Genomic DNA, 18,821 nt, shown 5'->3' on the forward strand with positions numbered 1-18,821 from the left:
AGAGAATATCTGCACGAGGAGACCTTCTTCAACAGGTAGGAGACTGAGGTATGGAAAATGTGAAGAGACAGGAAGCCTATTGCTCCTGTCACACCATCCTCGTCTAGACTGGGAATGGAGAAGGAAAGAAAGGGCGTTCCCATAAAAAGTGTAATTGAGTGAGGCATAAATCACTGGAGTGAATTAAGTTCGGCTGATGTGAACAGTGGAGAAATGAAAACCTTTGGCTGGGTGCCCAAGGGAGAGGAGGAGAGGAGATAAGATATGAGGTAGGTGATGAAAGGGATGCAAAAGGACAGAGATGTGAACAGGTTAGAGACGGTACAACATTGTGCTCCGGGCCCTACTTTTCCCACTCCAGCGGCGTGGAAGTGTGTGACAGAACTGACGGAAGAGCCTGCCACAAAGAGAAGGAGACACCAGGACCACTTTTCAGTTATAAGCTTTTTCTTTTTTAGAATTCAAGCTTACACAGTTATCTATGCCCACTATATTCATAATTACATTTTAATATCTGCATACAAAAGCTATGTAAAAATTATTTTCTTCCCCCAAATATACAAATTTTCTCTTTAGATAGTTTAAAACATTTGTGATCACAGATTTTTTTTTAATATATTTTAGGCTGAAAAAATATTACCAATCTAGCATAACTCTTAACACTGTTTGCAAAAAAATACATCATCCAAGGTATTTTGTTTTTTTACCGTACGGTGTAATGTTTGCCTTACCCTCAGGGCATGAAACCGATATAAAAAAAATAAACCAAATAAGCAAAACCCACAAACCTCATAGACGAAGTAAGAAGTCCTCCCAACCAACTTCATAAAAACAAATAAACAACCCAAACCACCCTTCTCTTAAAAAAAAAAAATGAATTACTAATTTGATGTATTTATGAGCAACCTAAAACTGGAGAGTGCTAAGGAAGTAGGAAAAGAGAAAAAGAAATTACAGTATGTCAGCTAGTTCATGCCCTGATACTATCTTTTACCGACATCAAATGTGTAATTAAATAAAGTGTCTTTTAATGTTTTATATTGTGCTCAGTAATTTACATAAATTTAATCTACACGCGGGTGCTGATGTAGATTTACATTTGATTGTCTTGTGCATAAACAAGGTCAGCTTTTAAAGAAGGTAAACTGTGCAATGGACAGTCACAAACAACTTATTACCTGCACAATATTGCTTTTTGAAGGCGACATCAGTCAATGTGGATACACACAAATAATGCATACTCTTTGCATTTGCTAACAGCTATACGACACGCTAAAACTTTGTGATAAGGCCAAACCTTTTTTTTTTTCTGTTTTTAATTTTAAAGCAAAAATATACCGTAGTAAAAAAATGTGCTCACACCGTTTTGAGTCTGTAAGTGGAAAATAAATCTCTATCACACTAGAATAAAATTCTCTCTAGAAAATTTAAATACGGATCACTTCATTGCTCTATCAAAAGGAAACGTCTGGCAATCATTTCCAGATGATCACGATAACAAGACACATTAAAAGGTCCTGACACCTCTACCTTTGTGAAAAGATAAATGTTGAACACTTTCAATTGCTCTCACAGTGAGAGGAATACGCTCCTTGGTTGCGGATTTTGATTCTGTCAATGAAAAAGGTTTAGCCTTAGGAATGCTGGCTACATTTCAAAACCATAAGACTGATTTTTATAATTTATGATTCATGCAGCAAGAAGTCAATATGACACATACAGGTTAGAGTTCCATAGCATAAAAATACATCACTAGCAATGACATGCTCCGCTTGTGATCAACAGCCCTGTCTCGGCAGATTTCTGATATAAATGGTCTTTCTGGACAGTTTTTTCCTCTTTCTGATGCCTGCCTCTGAAGAAGCAAGTAGTCTGCTCAAGGATGATTTTGGACCTTGGAGGTCTAACTCTAACGTCTACATTTTGGCAAAATGTAAACAAAAATCATTATCACGCACTATATATGTCATTATAAATATCATAACTTAACCAAGATTACACATGAAATGAATATCTAAATGCACGTGTTACTCAGGGCAAAACCATGACCGATGACAATCAGGTTTGACAGGAACAACCTTCTAGGTAAGACCCACACATAGACCACAAAGCAAACACGAGAGTTACGTGGCACCATGAGAAGCGAGACTCTGGACTGCACTAAAAAGTGCACATTTTTTATGTCACTAAAAAGTCCAGTTACCGCAAAGGGTGCTGACTGCAGTACTGATGTCTGTCACTCAAGACGGTCAGTCCAGCGGCTCAGTCCCACAGTAGCTTGAGATCACTGATATTTAGAAACACGTATGTCTTTGCAGGACTAAGGTCAGCATCCACTGGTAAGAGTCTGCAAGAGCATCCTCATGTATTCTGGTTTTGCTCTCATGATCACATAAATCAGGAGTCGTACTGAGGGAGTCAATGAAGTCACAGAAAGTAAGACTGGTAGGACAGCAGAGGCCATTAGATGTCAGTACATCAAATCTGCCAAACTAAGAGCTTGGTCTTAGTTTTCAATTGAGGAATACTACTAATCCCCCTCTGTTAATCCACGTCAGTCTCCAACTTAATCTAAAAAGCCAGAAAAGTATGTTGACTTAGGTCTTTTCTGCACTGCCAAACCTGTCAAAGTTGGTTGCCTGATTTTAGGCACTTCAGTCCATCTGCAACCATCTAAGGAAGAAGGCCTAATTTTCTGAACCCTGATTAAGCACAACTCCAAACTGCATCAGCATCTTGGGAAGTCAGGCCATTAGCTCGGATCCTAAATAAAGCTTACGTGCCTGAACTCAGACATCTATTTATGCAGGCCGTTTTAAAACTTTGTAAGTTGCGATGGTAGACCTTGGGGGACAAGTTCCTGTACGAGCAATGATTTTTACAGCAGCCACCATGCAAATTGTTAATTCCCAGCACTGTCTCAAATTGCAGTTCTGTCCAGGGTGTTCCAAGTTCTTTCATCTCCTGCTGCTTCCCCAACTCAATCCAGTAAATCTCACATTTTTTTCCTAACTTCTGATCTTTGTTTATTTTTTGATTAATGCAGTCCTGACAATCTCAAGTGTTCAAAAGCCAGTTATGAGGGCCTCAGTAGTTATGAGCTAAGTCACTGTTGGGTAACGATTTCCCACCTAAATAACTAACATTTAGGCTACTGGTTTTCTTTATAGCCCAAAGGATAAGAATTGTTGTCCGTAGTGACAGACTGAACCTCTCAAGCAGCAGCACAACTCCAGGAGCTGAGGCTCTGAAAAATACAGGAAGCATCACGGACCTTGTAGTGAGATGACTTGTGAATACTACTGGGAGAAATGTGGCATTTTTTCTCCTGAGTCTCATCCGCAGCAGAGTCAAAAGCCTGCATGCGAACTCAAGCCCACATTTAGCAACCAGATGAGATACTCAGACTGACTCCATGCTCAGATCCATGTCAGAACAGAACTCCAAAAGACATGCACATTTCTCTTCTCTTTGCAAGCCACTGTGGGTATAGATGCAAGTAATGAAACAGCTGATTTTTTTGCTTTCCCTATATGCTATCAGTTCCCTAGCAAGCCACCGGCGAACCAGGTATCTAGCACTCTCTACTGACTATGGATGCTGCTCCTCCAAGATTCTGCCCAAGTACATGTGAGTTCATCACATCGTCTGGCCTTTTGTTTCAAAAAGCTAGAATTTTTCCAACCTCTTATCCCCAGGACAGAGTGCTCTACAAGGAATTTGGATGGAGACTGATGTTGCTAACACGTATGCTTTGAGATGGCACAAACACAGCCCACAACAGAGGTTCTTCAACTTCAGCAAACATTTAAGAACAAATTTCCAATGGTCTGTCTTCCTTGCTACCTGCAAAAAAAACCCTAAGCACCCCATTGTGGTTTATATTCTCACAAAATTATGGGCACAAACCCCTAAGTGATAACATCAGTGCTCACAACTCATTACAGGTGCATATAATATCAAAGAACAGGGAGAACAAGAATCCACACCCCTGAAAACATAGCCAATAGCACTCCAAATACTTTATCAATTATGTAGGGAAAGGGGGGTGAAAAGAATTTAACCCCTGACACACACATACTGTGTTCCACCTGTAAGTTTTCCTGAGTATCATGTTCTCATGAGGGAATAAACACTTAACATATGGGTTTAGATATGGACCATGACCTTTGAAAGACAACACATCCACCCCAACAATGCTCACTGCCAGGCAAATATATCAATAAATAGCAGAGAAAGAAACCGGTACAACGGAATGCACAATGCAAAAGAATGTGGGGTATGAGGAAGTGTGAAATACATGAACTAAGTCTCTGGTTCCCAGGAAGAACAGAAGGATGCTTTTAACTTGTCATACAAATTCAGAAAATGGTTTAACATCAAGTTTATAAAACCCAGGGACAACACCCCTGAACGGAGATGGGTGACAGAGAGGAACCTCTACTTATAATGCCCTCATCACCGGCCTCCAAACATTCCAGGACTGTGAGTACTGGCTTGCAGATTTCAGCAGCAGGACATCCTGTCATTGCTCAGTTTGGTTCCTGCTAGTGCAGTTAGTGGAAATAAATTAAAGGAATCAAGAGAGAATTTAGCCAAATGAAACACATACAGACAAGGAGGGAGAATCTAGCTGATCAGCACACATCAATGCACACACACACAAGAGAGGGTGAGAGAAGGACAGAGAGAGAAGATAAAAATATGGAAATATGTTTAAGACATCTGCTGAAGATTTGTAATTATATATATATAAAATTATATATATACGTGCATATAAACTTTATATATATATATAAACCAAAAAAATTACTGCCAAGCAACACTATTTGTATTACTGGGATAAAGCTGTACAGTCTTGAGTGTTGTTAATAACACAGCTGGTCTCTGTCCCATCTGAAGGTCACCCCGTAAGTTTCGTTCTCCTTGTCCTCATTCTGTGATCATCCACATCCCTGATTAACTCCAAGGAGAGCCTGCTATCCTGATAGAGAACCTTCTCCTTCAGAGTGACGAATTCTCCATGCACCTCAGGAAAAGCAGATCTCTCCACTCTCAGGAAAAGCACCTCAAAGGATCAAATTCCCCTCCTTACTCCAACAGACCTTCCAGTGAAGTTACTTGGAGTTCAAATGTAGTAAGAACTGAAGGATCTTACTTTCTTATACACATGGAAAAAAAATGAGTCAGTCCCTTCTAACACTCTGCATTATTTTAAGTACTTGATTTATGGGGTACAGTTAAACTTATCTGCTGGAACAGTCCTCAGATAATGATGGGATCGTGATGATGATGAAGATCCTAGATCATAATGGTGATTGTTACAACAGAAACAACCATGAAGACTAGAAATTTCATCTCATGAATTGGTCACTTGTGCCCTGCAAAATGACGTAATACTAGAGAGAATGGCCAAGGTCAAATTTAACTTGGAGGCCAATTTATTTTCTGCCACTTCAATTTCTCTCCCATATTTTCCAAGCAATGATGTGTGTGAGCTGGTGACCACGCAAATGCTGGTGAACGAGACTGGTCTGCTTGTATTTTCACTGTTAAGCTGTCAAAGCATTCACATCAAAGGACTGAAGAACAAATTGCAATAGTCACAAGTACCCGCATTAAAGGGATGTTTTCATCCATGTGTATACAACTGCCCCCCAGTAACCCCCCCAAAAAAACCCAAAACAAAAATTTAACCCCGCCTCAAGAAACAGAAGAGAACAAAAGAAGAAGAAGAACGAACAGAGGTGAGAAGAGCTGGGCAACCGGATGAAATGACAGCCAGTAGTGCGACGGGGGTGCGGAGAACCACTCCAGTCTCTCTAATCCTCAAACACTTCCAGGAACAACGGTGGGAAGAGTTCTGTGGGGCACTCCACTTTCATGTGCAGGAAGCGGCTGGCATGGCAGGCTCCGATCATTCGCAGGTCTGTCACTTTCATCAGCAGTTTTGGCCAAAAGTGTGCAACATGGTGTTTTCTGTAATTAATGTAGTGTTCAAATGCCAGGAGGAAACCTTCTTGACACTTCTCTATCCTCTCAACGCAAACAAGGCCTGGGCGATCTGTAGATATAAAGAATCAGAATTATTGTTATTATTTATTGACTTTAATTAATTTCTCATCATAAATCAGGAAAAATAGGATGATTGTGTTATTAGGAAAGAAAGGATGGAGACCAAGGACACCTTCATCTGCCGCAAAGAACTTCTTTGACCCTGGACATCTCACTTATCAGTACTATCCTTGTTAAAACAAGGAGATAATCCTTCCTTTCTTCATCCTTTGCCTGCTTTGCCCATTATAGCTTTGTCCATTATAGCAAACAGCCCCGTAAAACTGTTTGGGAAGTGTTTCCTTACAGGGAATAGAACAACAGATCCCTGATCTCAGCTAAGGCTTCTATGTATATCTTACTCTAAACAACTAATAAAGAAACAAAAAATTTTCCTTGTCAGAAATCTAAATTACCATTCTTTCCTATCTGTTTCTCTACAGCTCTACAGTCTGACCAATGCTTTGATCAAGCTTTGATCCACAGGTGAGCTGCAAAGGAAACTGTTATGGAGCACCAACGAACAACAAAGGCCAAAAGTTTGGCCAATTGTCTCAATCAGCATCCAGATGGGCGCTGGGAAAGCTCCTTTCACAAGTTACTTTTCAGGAGACACTCTGGGAAAGCAGGTCCTCTGAACTGCCTTCTGAAACCTCTATTCATTTATCACTGTGTAGGGAACTAAAAAGAAGTCAAAATGTTTTGACTGGGAAGGCCAAGTGCTGTGTTGTGATTAATGTGGAAACCTTTCTGTCTCAGACACAGTTAACATTTGTAAATCACTGTCTGTGTATTGTTACTCAGTGCCCAATCTTCAAAGTGGTCTTAAAACAAAACCTTGCCAAATCTGCCACTGCCCAAGAATGGAATTTCCTCTCTGGGCTGGCACAGTCAGTGGAAGCATATTTGAAAACATACTTGATCTAAGAAGGAGAAAAACTCTTTGGAAATCATATCAAATGTTGCTTCTGTATGACGCCACCAAGAGACCAGTTGCAAATGGTCCCAGTGTGGGGAAACAGTACAGCTCTCAAATGCACCTTAGCAATTGGTGGTGCTGTTAAGTAGGTAAACAGGAAACCAGGTCAAACTAAGCATATGAGACTGATGGAAACATGTATGAACTGTGCTTATTGCCCAGTGCATGACAGTACCTAACTAGAGGGAATTTATTGCAAGGACAACTGTTGTTAAATTACCAGTTTTTCATTCAAGGCAAACTGGCTCAGAACCAGATCTGATTTCTTTCTGATGATCATCCCTGCCTCCTCCCTAAGTACTAAACTGAGCAAGGTGTGTTACCAAAGCCACTTTTATGCCCATCTCTCTGAATACCCTGAATTTTTTCCCTAGTGCTCACCAAACTAGTTCCAAGCTGTGCTGGCATTTTGAGAGATAATTTCTCCCACATTACTCTAGCTAGCACTGCAAGACCTAACATTTCCTTTAGAAAGAGGCTCGGGACAAAGACTAAAGAGTTTCAAAATGGTTGAGGTCCCAACATATTTCTGTTCTCACCTGATGACATGAGCAGGACAGCCTGAAGAAGGGCAACCTCGGTGTCATCCAGGTTAAATGAAGAAAGAGACATGCCCAGGTCAAAAATGGCATCAGACACTACGCCAAGACCCCCATTTTTCAGCTGGCCCCTTGTCACCGCCATCTCCCCATTTAGTGTTAAAGTCTCACTCTCGGGGTCATAGCGAACTGCTGCTCGGAGGGACATTATCTCCATACAGCAGCCTTTCAGAAGGATGATCTGGTCTTCACATGGCAGCTGCAGAAATCATAAATGGTAAAGAGAAAGATGTGTTTTTCAAACTGAGTTGGTTTTACAACTACAAGGAATTCATGAGCATGATGTTGCCATTCACACCCCAGGATACTACCTCACGTAGTGCAGCTACCCTCCAAACACACTGATGACCACAGTGCTAGCACTTGTTCCAGTGCACCGCAGCAACTTCCAGGACTCACATTCCTGCTTCCAGAAACTTCTGGCAGGTTAATATCACCACAAACCCTTAGGAAAACTAGCGATGACACAGCTGTAGGCAAAATACTGAAAGCACACCAAGCTGGTTCAGGTGCTGAGGTGAAGTGACCCAACTTGCAGAAGTGCTGCTCTCCGTGGGACCACTCTGATTGTGGGAGCATTATAAAGTTAAGTGCAATAAACCTTAAGAACATAGCTTTCTATTTTGCAAAACATTTCACGAAGTGTGAATGGTGAAGCAGACCTGTCAGGTGTCAGGTTGGTGGTAACATAAATCATTGGTTTTGTCTCCCAGCGGGGTGGATCTCAGATGGCTGAACTGGTCACTGTTCTCAGCTGTTTACCCTTCTTTCTTCTACTCCTGAGCTTCTTCAGCTTACAACTTAGCATAACAGAATAAACTATAATTGGGGCTGGTCCAGATCTCAGCCATCCCAGTTAAACTCACTGCCAGCCATGCTTATTTCTTCCCTGACGAGAGGAAAAGATGGGGAGCGTCTCTTCGAGTGGACTGCTTTTTAAATAGAAGGAATGAAATAAATTTTTGCATCTAGAAGAGACAACTCAGTCAGTGGAGTATGTACTCTTAATTCTCACTATCCATTTAAACAATAGAGAGCTTATTAAGCTATATTTATTAAGCCTAGTAAGACTGATCTCCCTAGACTCCCTACATTATCACTGGACAGACAGAAAATCTATGGTATAGCTCCAGCTTTTACACTGGTGCATAAGCCACGATCTTCAGGGCACATGGCTAGACTTGTCTTTTCCACAACGTTAAAAAAGGTAATCTGTCCAAATTGGTGGAGGCAGGTTCTGTATTTATAAAGTGTTGCCAGGATGCTGACACATTAGGAGAATGTGTTCTGTAAAGCATGTCTTTATGTTTTCATAGGTAATTCAACGATAGCAAAAAGCACCAAGAATATTTTGAGACTGCTACTAAATGAACAGCAAAGGGTCACGTATATGAAAAAGCAACTCATTACAACTTAGATATTGAATGAAGAAAATGCATTCATTTCTGATTCATATAAAGTTATTGTATTTACCTGACTTGTAATTCAAAATTTTTTAAAAACCCACCAACTATAGGTTTATGTGTCAACGGTGTGCTCGCACAGCAAGTACATTGATTGGGTACAAAATTACGTAGAGTGGACGCCAGACAGTTACCTAACGCAAGGGGAAAGCAGTTGCCTGTTAGAGAAGAGTTTTAAGCACAAAGCCAACCCCAACCAGAAAAAGGATTTGAATCATGCAGCTGTTTTTCCAGCAATGCCAACTTCAGGTGTAAAGTGTTTGATATATAAGAAAAATGACTCATCCTGTTCAGCTCAGCAGCAGTGTGAGGAATGCTGCACAGGCACAGTGGCAGTCTCCCTACCCAATGACAAGGCCACTCTGTGGCTGCTGAGACTAAAGTAGAGAAAGAAACAGAGTAAGAAATAAAAATAAAATTTAAAAAAAAAAGATGTGTGAGAGCAACCATGAAGAGGTATCAGAATAGGTAACTGCAGAGAAAAAAGGGACATGAAAGAGAGGAAGGGAGAAGGGAGAAGAAAAGAGAAATGAAGAAAAAAAGACTAAGGGGACGGAAAAATGGTGGAAGAGAAAGAGACAGATAACAGCAGGGAAGATATTTTGTAATGCTTCAGCTGTTTTATTAGTGAGTCACCAAACCAATGAGAGTTTCTCTTCCTACTTGAACCTTCTTAAAACTTCTTTATGGGAGTGGTGATACAGCTACGCGCGTCCTTCACCTGCTTTCCTAATTCTGAAAGATATACGGGACACCTGTTTCACCTCAGGTCTTATCTGCCAGTAGCAGCGGTTACCAAAGAGAGGGGGCTTGAAAGTCAGTTCTGCTTCCGGCTATACAGGTTTCAATGCTACCTATGCTCATTAATTGAATGTTGCTACCAGAGCACCTTCCAGGGGTGCGGTCAACATATGTGACTGATTATCTGCCACATATTGTCCTTTCCTTCTCTCTCTGCAGGGAGAAAAAGCAAAAGGTAGGAACCTGAAGTGCTCAACTCTGCAGGACACAACTGGCAGCCAGCACATGTGTAAGGCAGCACCATAGAACTGACTTGAGCTGAGCTGAGCTACCTAGAAGAGTGTTTATACAGCTTCACTCAATGTGGAACCACTGATGTCTATGTCACTTAAAGTCACATTAAACTGATTAAATGCTCCTCAATCTTCATCTTCTAAGCAGAAGGAAATACAAGAAGGAAACAACAGCAGAAACGCTGAGAAGTGAATGAAGTGAATCCTGGGTTACTCTGGGATTAGATTCTTGCTTTGACGTGGGCCAATGGATGCACACAAACTAAGCTGGGCACTCACAGTGCTTTGCTGGCTTGTGTGTGTGTCCAAAGAAGAGAGAAGGAAGGAAAAGTAGCCACGAATATGTAAGTGGCCATGCTCCTCCTTCATAGAGACTTACTACATTCTCAGCCTGAGCCTCTGTGGAAATTAAGAACTGAGATAATGTTCAAATGCTCTGCAGGTCCTATGGGAGAAAGGAGGGTTTTTTCTCATAAACAAGTCCACAGGCCACACAGGACGGTGCCCCTTCAAAAAGAAGCAAACATTTGTCATTCTCTTTATGCAACAGCAGGAGCGACCTGACAACATGGAGGACAGCCATCCTATTCCTTTGTGTTCATGAGGAGTTGCCCCTCACTCTGCCATCAGAGCTTGCTGTATATGGGTGTCAGGCTTACACAGTGGCTCAGCGATAAACAAAGCTTGTCCTAGCTGAGCTGTGTAACCTACAGAGGTCATGCCCAACAATGCCTTGACTTCCTCATCCATGTTTCCTGCTCAGCTCTGACATAAGTGGGCCCCAGGTAGCCAGGAGGAGTAGGAGATGTCAGATGGGCACTGCAATCTCTGTGTGACTGGCAAAGCTTTCTAAAATTAAAAAGACTACTTCGATATGTCACTGCAACTTCCCACCAACAAATGCCAAATCAGAGAAGACAGACTCCCTCAGATACTGAATGCTGCAGGGGCCTCTTGAGCTACGGATATGTTCCTTGTCTTTTAAAATGTTCATTCTTGGCCACTATTTTATGCCTTCTTGGCTGATAGAGCCAATGCTGAGGTTAGCCAGGGAGAGCTATTTACACTATGCCAACTATTGATATTTACCTCTTCTTGTTCTGTAGGTGCCAGAGGACATAAATAGCTTTCCTTAACTGACCTTAAAGAAAAGCTGCCAACCACAGAAGAGTAAAATTCTATGGCTGCCTTAAACTTCCTTCCTGACTGATGCTTAGTTATTAGGAGGAAACACTGTTCCCGAGTCACAGAGCCTGACGGACTTATTGACCATGGTCACTCCCATTTTGAATGTCATACACTTGGCATTTCACCAGCAGAGTCAAGTGTTGCTCTGCAGCGTGGGCGAGCAGGTAGGCATTCTTCCATGGCTGGCCTGAGGTTATTTCCACGCTAAAACTCCCCTGGTTGTGGAGTCTGCCTCGCAAGACTTAAAATTATTAAGATTATTACGACTGCAGTATTATTTCAGGCTGCAGTTCTGGTAACATTTTTTAAGTTAGGAAAAAAATATCATCAGCCATTGCATCTGGTCCTTCAACAAAAATGATACCTCGGTATAAAAGAGATGAGCTTAGGGCCTCTGTATTCCTAATATGCAACCAAGTCTATTTGAGTCTATTTACTGTGTATTTCGCTTGTGAGTATCTACCTGGAATGACAATCCCTTCCTTTTACAGACTCTTTTATGCACAACCTCCAAATTCAGGGAAAGCATGCTTAGGGAATACAATGAGGCAAGTGCCATTCCTGGATAGGGATGCTCTCCTGAATTTGAAGAATTTGTTACTGCATAGATTCAACTCCCCAGTACTACACCTGCCAAGGAGCCAGAAAGCACAGAGGGAACTGTGTGCTGGAAGATCTGATTAAATGGATCAAAGGTGGTTCTAGACTTTTTGCTCATTTGCTTTGTTCAAGGTCGCCTCTGAAGACACATTCGAGTCCCTAATGAATCATGATGACTTCTAGATGAACAAAATCAGGATGTCAGTAATCACAGGAAAAAAAAACCAACCTCATAAAAATCTAGATTATTCTAGTCCCATCTATTTTGAATCTCTTTTTTTCTGATTTAAAACATAGTGAACTTTTTAGTTCCACACCAGGAGTATTTTGAATAGTTTTTAACAACAGGCATATAAATGAGGAGTGCAAGGAAGTTTTCTTACCTCACAAAACATAGGCAACTTTTTGGCAAAATCCACCACTCTTGTAATCGCTGGTGTGATAATTTTTGTAAACTGGCTGAAGGCTTCTAAATCCACTTTCCCACCTTCTGGGGCATTAACTATTGGTGCCTGCCCAATATCTTCTGGCTAAGGATATAAACAAAGATGTTTAAAGGAACAATCTATCTTAGAGGAAGTATTTTATACTCTTTAAAAAAGTCCTGCTTGGCAATGGAAGATATGCTAAAACAAAAAATAACACGATTCACTTTATAAGTAATGCCCATTATGCCACAAAATGTGAGTTTATTTGTAAGGTGAAAGAGGTGACTGCACAGAGAAATGGGTGACTGGCATGCTGCTACCCATCCTGTGTGGGCAGCTGCATTTTTGTGCACATGCAGTTTCTTCCTTGTGCCTGCATCTGAATAGCTTACACATTTTTTTTTTTTGCTTAAAAATACAGGCATGTTCTTGTTTCTCACAGATGCTGAGAACTCTCAAGCTTCTCTAAAAGCGATGGGAGCCAAGATGACTTGTTACCCCAAAGACGCTGAGAGCTTTGCAGAACTCGGCTCTTTCACCTACTCGAAGTTCTGAAATCCTCTCCAAAACAGATTGCCTGGTATCACAGAGCTCCAGGCAACTGCCCAGGCCTGTTTGCAACACTAGGCTAAAACAACTGATGACTAAGAATGGGCCAATGCAAAGGTAGTCTGGATAAAGTGACTAGAATTTGAACTCATCTGGGTAGAATTTTCATTGAAATTCACCTTCTGCATGACTTCAGCCCATGGCTTCTCCAAAAGAGAAAAAAAAAGTCCTATTCTGAAGATTTCAATATATCATGGGATATACAATGAAACAGTATCCAGCAGAATCTGTGATAAGTGTTTTTTTTTTTTATTCCAACTGCACTTGAACTTGTTCACCTCATCTTATGACAGCTTGTCAATGTTACCATGTATTTTAAAAACAGGCATATCAAAGCTGTTCTGTTTGCTAAGTGTGGCTTTGTGGTTGTAAAACACCTGCCAATCACCATACAGAGGTTCCTTTTTGTTCACATTAGAGAGTCAAAAACCAGCTAAAACCCAGAGAAGGCCTTTAAAACTGATGGACTTCATGACATTTATATAAGGACACTTCAACAGGAGAGGTGCTGAAAGTCCTGTCCACAATAAAAACCTGTGTTTCTTAAAGCAAGACATCATAAAAGACCCTTCCACAGCTCTGTCACCAATCTGAATTAAAATCCAACCTCTTTCAAGAAAAAAAACTCAGCAATGCGTTAATAAAGCAAGCACCAATTGTAAAAGAACAATGAAGAGGACTGGGCTCAATTATCTGATGGTTCCTACTAAAAAACTCAAATAATCCCAGTTCTAGGATCCCTCCCTTTCTGAATCATGGGAAACTAAACCACATTGTCTGTGTGCTCATGATAAACAAGCTTCATCACTTCCAAGCAAGAAGACCAAATGCTTAAAACCACGCATATCATTGTTAAGGAGGAAAAGAAAGAACACAGCATTTTCTTGGGAAAGGCAAAAGAAGACAGAATTGCTAGCTAAAGCTAACACACTCCAGAAGGGCATGCAACTGGAGAACCCCTGCCACCTAACTCACCTCAACAGGAAAAGAGGTCCAGACCTCAAAGAAGCTCCTGCTGTTGAAGAACCAGCCTCAGCTGCCTAAGGACTGACCCACAGCTCCTGGGGTGTGCAGTCAGCTCCTCTTGCTCTTCAACAGCTTCTGGCAGGGGCCTTCAAAGCCCTCTGCCTGGGGTTGGCAGGCCATTCCGGACTTTCTCTTCTATGTTCACTGCAAGGTGTCAGTGAGCTTCCCATACTTGCTTTGAAACCACTGGGCTTCAGCACGTGAGCACTGCAAAGAACTAGGAGGCTCTGCAGGAGGGGCTGCACCAACAGCAGTTTGGTCTGGCCTAGGAACCAGCTGTGGAAGTCACAGCTGGTTTCTGAAATGCCCATTACAGTTGCTACCCCTGCCTCTCCCCATCCGTCCCCTCTCCCTGTCGTTACATCACCTCATGCCCTGCCTCTGAGCACCCTTTGCTGGAGGCTCCCCCTCCGCTGTGATTGTCTCTAGTCCCTCAATGACCACATTTTACGCAGCCCAGTCCCTACCAGCTTTGTACCCACGTCCTCATTCCCAGCCCAAACCTCAAGTTCCCCATGCTCTATCCCAAACTAGGAGATACTGAAAGAACAGCACTCCTGCCTAAGTAACCAAATGCACTATTACAGCTGCTTCTTGGTCTTCTAAAATCAACGCAGCAAACCTTGTCGTGCAGCACGACTGGAAAGTGCTGTGCTGCTTCTTGCAGCGATCACTGGCTGTGGTTTCCTGACTGCAGGCTACTACGAACGTGCAGCCATTTGTATAGAAATTCAGACAGTGCCACTGGAATTAACAAAACATTGTAAAAGGGATCAGCTGGTTTGAATATATAATTTCCCTTACCAATTTAACAGCGAGTAGAGATTCCCATGGTGAATTAGGCAGCAGGAACCTAGGCTTGCAAAAAAATGAACATTCTCTACCTGATTTGGTATACACAGACTGATAGACTCCTGTGAATTCCTGATGTGCAGCCTATAATCACTCTTTGTGCTATGTAAGTACTTTGCATTCTGCACTTATTTCCTTAAAAAATCAATTTAGAAAAAAATAAAATAAATCCTTTTCTAAGGCTGAGCATCTCAAATCACCATTTATTTTCTGATCCGTAGTCGTAGGCTGAAACCTTAAAGTCGTCTTGTAGTCTGCAATCCCAATACTATAGTGCATGTATCATCCTGCTTTCATTGAAATTAATTTTTCTGTGCCAAATTCATTTTAATTAATGTGTTCACTTCGCAACAAGGAACCAAAAGGCACGAGTTACTAATAAAAACCATCAACTTTACTTGAAACTTGCTGTTTTTAACGCTTACTATATGTTGTATGTTAGTCTCTAATGAAGACAACTATCCCTAGATACAATATATAAAAAAATATATGGTATGCATTATAGACTGCTACTGCTGTTAAGCAGGAGTGAAACAATTTTTCTACTTTTTCTGAATATAGCACATTATAACTATCCAGCTGGGTAAGCCTCAACTCAGCAACATGCTATTTCTCTTTCGAAATACATGGTCTGATGAAACACTGAGCTTCAGATAAGAATAAGAAAGTAGTAATTATTAAAATAATTCATTTTTCATATATGTCAATACACTGACAGATAAATCCTCTGTGGAGTTGCAATGTGGGGAAGGGACTGCAGGAGAAAGGAAGGAAATTGACTACAAGAGCAGTGTAGAACTCTACAGTCCTTACCAGAAATTTTCTTTTCTGCTTCCAGTGGCTTCCCTGTGCATTGGTGGCCACATGCGCTTCAGTAACAATTTTGATGAGCTCCCATTCCTCATCTGTTGGCTCTGGTTTGTGCCCAATTGTTTTCTGTAGCTCTTCCCGACGTCTCTTCTCTCGATTTTCTTCTATCAGCTTCCTTTTTGCCAACCGCTTGCTGTCATCCAACACCACTAGCAGGGGAAAAAACACACAAAAATGGCAGCAAGCTCTTTAAGGTTGACTGAACTTCAGTCTTTTCTATGCCTGAGTTACTAATTGATTACAAACACCTTAACTAATCAGTAAAGAAGTACATTGGTAAGACCCACAGCTGACATAGTTCTCTTATTCCTCTCTCCAAACTTTATTTTCTCAGAAGCCTGGGTTGCAAATAACAACTTACCCTGCTGATAATGTGATGTATACAACCACAGCCTTCAGGGGCTCATTCCACCAATACAATTAATATGTAAAAACTTTGTAAGGATGCAGACAAAGTGCTCCTATAACGGGCTTGGAGTTATCCATGTTGGGAAAGATCCACTTTTGTTTTCTTTAAAGTACTGTCAGCACGCTCACTGCTCTGAATTGTGTAGAATGTGTTCTTGCAAGCCAGCAGAAGGCAACATGGATTTAAGAAAGTGGGAGTACTTATTCACAGGAGGCTCAACTACCTGTAGCATCACACGATTAGAAACAATTTGTCTTTGGCTCTTTCCATGAGCCCTACAAATGGTGCTGTTCCATGGCTTTTCCCTAGAGCCCCGCTACTTCCAGTGCTGACAGACACAGAGGCACCAGGGCTGCACATCTCTGACCAGCACAGAAGGTTTTGTGCCGTTTTCCATTCAAAGGTGAACAAGCCATTTAAACAGACCGGCCCACTTTCGTGAAGGAGGACCATTCTGATCCACAACTGGTGGCAGGCAGGCAGGAGCAACGAAAGCCCTGCTTTCATGCTTCTGGCCCCACATGTTAACTCAAAGGTGGGAGAAACCCTTCTTGAGCTGGGGGACAGCTGGCTTGTCTGCTGTGCTCAGTGACAGCTCCTTTGGCGCATACGCAGGTGCAGCGCACAAAGGCCACACTGGCTTTATGGAATTGACACTTGCTGGTCAGAACCAGACTCAGAGAAACTTCTCCCTTTGTACACCTCACACTGGGCTGATGCTGATCACTGCCTGCTGCCTCAGACTGGGCTGGGTGCACACCAGTGACCCAGAGTTATCGAGCCTCCTGAAGGTCCACTTGGCTAGAATGAGATTGTGTCAGTTCTTCTATTGCCCTCTAGTCAGAAGATGCTGTTATACGTTACATTACCAATTAAAAATACTAAGTTAGAATACTTTTTTGTTGTTTATTTGGCCTGTTTTCCTGTCAGTTCTTCTGCAGAGGATTATGCTGGCAACAACCATTAACATTAATGCACAGGGGGATTTATGTGGCTTCCTCCCATTTGCACTAATTGAAGTTATTGGTATAAATCCCTGTGCAATGGCAGGAAAAGAAGACCCCTAAGGGTTAATCTTACAGCCATATGTTCTAGTTCTTTAGAATGAGAGTCGAATTCTTTGCAGTAGATAACTTCTTCAGGGCTAAAAATAAAACAAACAACTGCAGGATGACTCATACAACGACATTCAATTTCACATCCTCCAGAATTTTCTAAACAAGATGTTTTTTTCTCAAGCAAAGTGTCCATCCAGATGCATTTCTCCCTCCTCTCCTCCAAAGAGCGAACATTCCTACTGTTACTCAGCTTGGTAAGGCCAGGAGAAGGTGCAGTCTGGTGAAGGATAAACAAAAAATTACAGCTCTATGGAAGTGGTTTGATGCAACGAGCGTAACTCCTTGCTACAAATTATTAAAAACAAAAAAGTGCTGGCAGTTCTGCTCTACTTTAACAATTTTCACCAATCAACATACTTTAAGCAAGCACACATTAAAAAAAAAGAGAGAGAAAAGAAAGAAAACCAGAAAAATATACTTACAATCTGTTGCCATGCCAACAAAGATACATTTTTTGAAGCGGCATTCCTGGCACTGGTTTCTTGTTACTTTGTCTATCACACATTTTCCTTCATATTTACAGGAATAGGTTGGATGGAGGTTTTTCTGAATGGTTCTTCTAAAAAAACCCTAAGTGCAATAAATAAATGCATTGGAAAGCATTAGCATTGCGCAATTTTTTCAGATTGGGAGACACTTTAGTTTGGTAGGAATGTATCTTATTATGCAGGACAACATACTCATTTCATGAAACTCTCAAAGAGGAAAAGAACAAACCAGTTTTATAGTGTATGGCTTTTTTTTTTTCTTTGAGTTTCATGAAACAGTTCCTCCCTAAAAATTAAAAATTATAGACATCTTACATAAGTAAAGGCATAAGGAATGCTGTCTTGAGGGACAAATACTGTCTACACGCCTTCTTGAAGTCTTACGTTTGTGTGTGTTACATTTTTTTGTATTTGAACTACAGAATTTATTTTGAGCCCCTTTCTAAATTACGTGATCATTTTGAGGGATGTTAAGAGGCACATACATGCTTTTAATTAAAGTCTAGCTTCTGCAAACAGTAAGAATGGTGGTGAGTATGTGTTACAAAAGGATTAAGAATAAACAGTACCAATCCCTTCTTTCCATCAAAGTTAAATAACCAACCAATCAACCAAATCTGGGCAAGACTAAGAATTCTGCAAACACAATTTACCCAGTCTTTGAGTTTGGTTCTAAATAATGGATTCCTAATTTCAAAATTATCTGTATTTCTAAGAAGAGAAATGAATTCGTGTTTACCACAGACCTCTGTATTCAAAACAAACATCACCAAAATACATATCTCTCTCTAGATAAATCTACTGTATCTATCTATCTAGTATATCTATCTATCTTTCTATCATAACATATATCTATATCACCTGTCGCAACATGGATATGAGGTAAGATCCTAAGCTCATGCAGAGTAATGCAGCTGCACTGAACTGACTGATTTATATACCCCACAGATGCTGGTCTTAGGTAAAGAAATCAGACACAACTTATCTCTGAACCTTACGAACCTAATCCTAGTACTAATTTCAACATAACTTTTGTCACTGACTTCCACAAGAGCGGGACAAACTTCCGAAGACCACAGTATTACCAACAAGATAGGCTATCAG

At 41.1% G+C, this 18,821-nt stretch overlaps 1 protein-coding gene across 6 annotated transcripts in view; it reads right to left on the reverse strand.

Moving 5' to 3' along the window:
• Positions 1-429: 429 nt before the first annotated feature.
• The window catches only part of THRB (thyroid hormone receptor beta), a 160,859-nt gene continuing 142,467 nt past the window's right edge, over positions 430-18,821 (reverse strand). For all 6 annotated transcript variants that reach the window (XM_086742675.1, XM_086742677.1, XM_086742676.1 and 3 more), the window contains 5 exons: positions 17,652-17,799; positions 15,646-15,851; positions 12,301-12,447; positions 7,573-7,831; positions 430-6,064 (listed from right to left, as the gene is read on the reverse strand). In XM_086742675.1, coding sequence (XP_086598801.1) covers positions 5,823-6,064; positions 7,573-7,831; positions 12,301-12,447; positions 15,646-15,851; positions 17,652-17,799 — 1,002 coding nt within the window. In that variant the 3' untranslated portion in view covers positions 430-5,822. The remainder of the gene's footprint in view (positions 6,065-7,572; positions 7,832-12,300; positions 12,448-15,645; positions 15,852-17,651; positions 17,800-18,821) is intronic.

Source organism: Chlamydotis macqueenii, chromosome 2 (assembly GCF_036417535.1).
Source record: "Chlamydotis macqueenii isolate bChlMac1 chromosome 2, bChlMac1.mat, whole genome shotgun sequence".
Lineage (NCBI taxonomy): Eukaryota > Metazoa > Chordata > Aves > Otidiformes > Otididae > Chlamydotis > Chlamydotis macqueenii.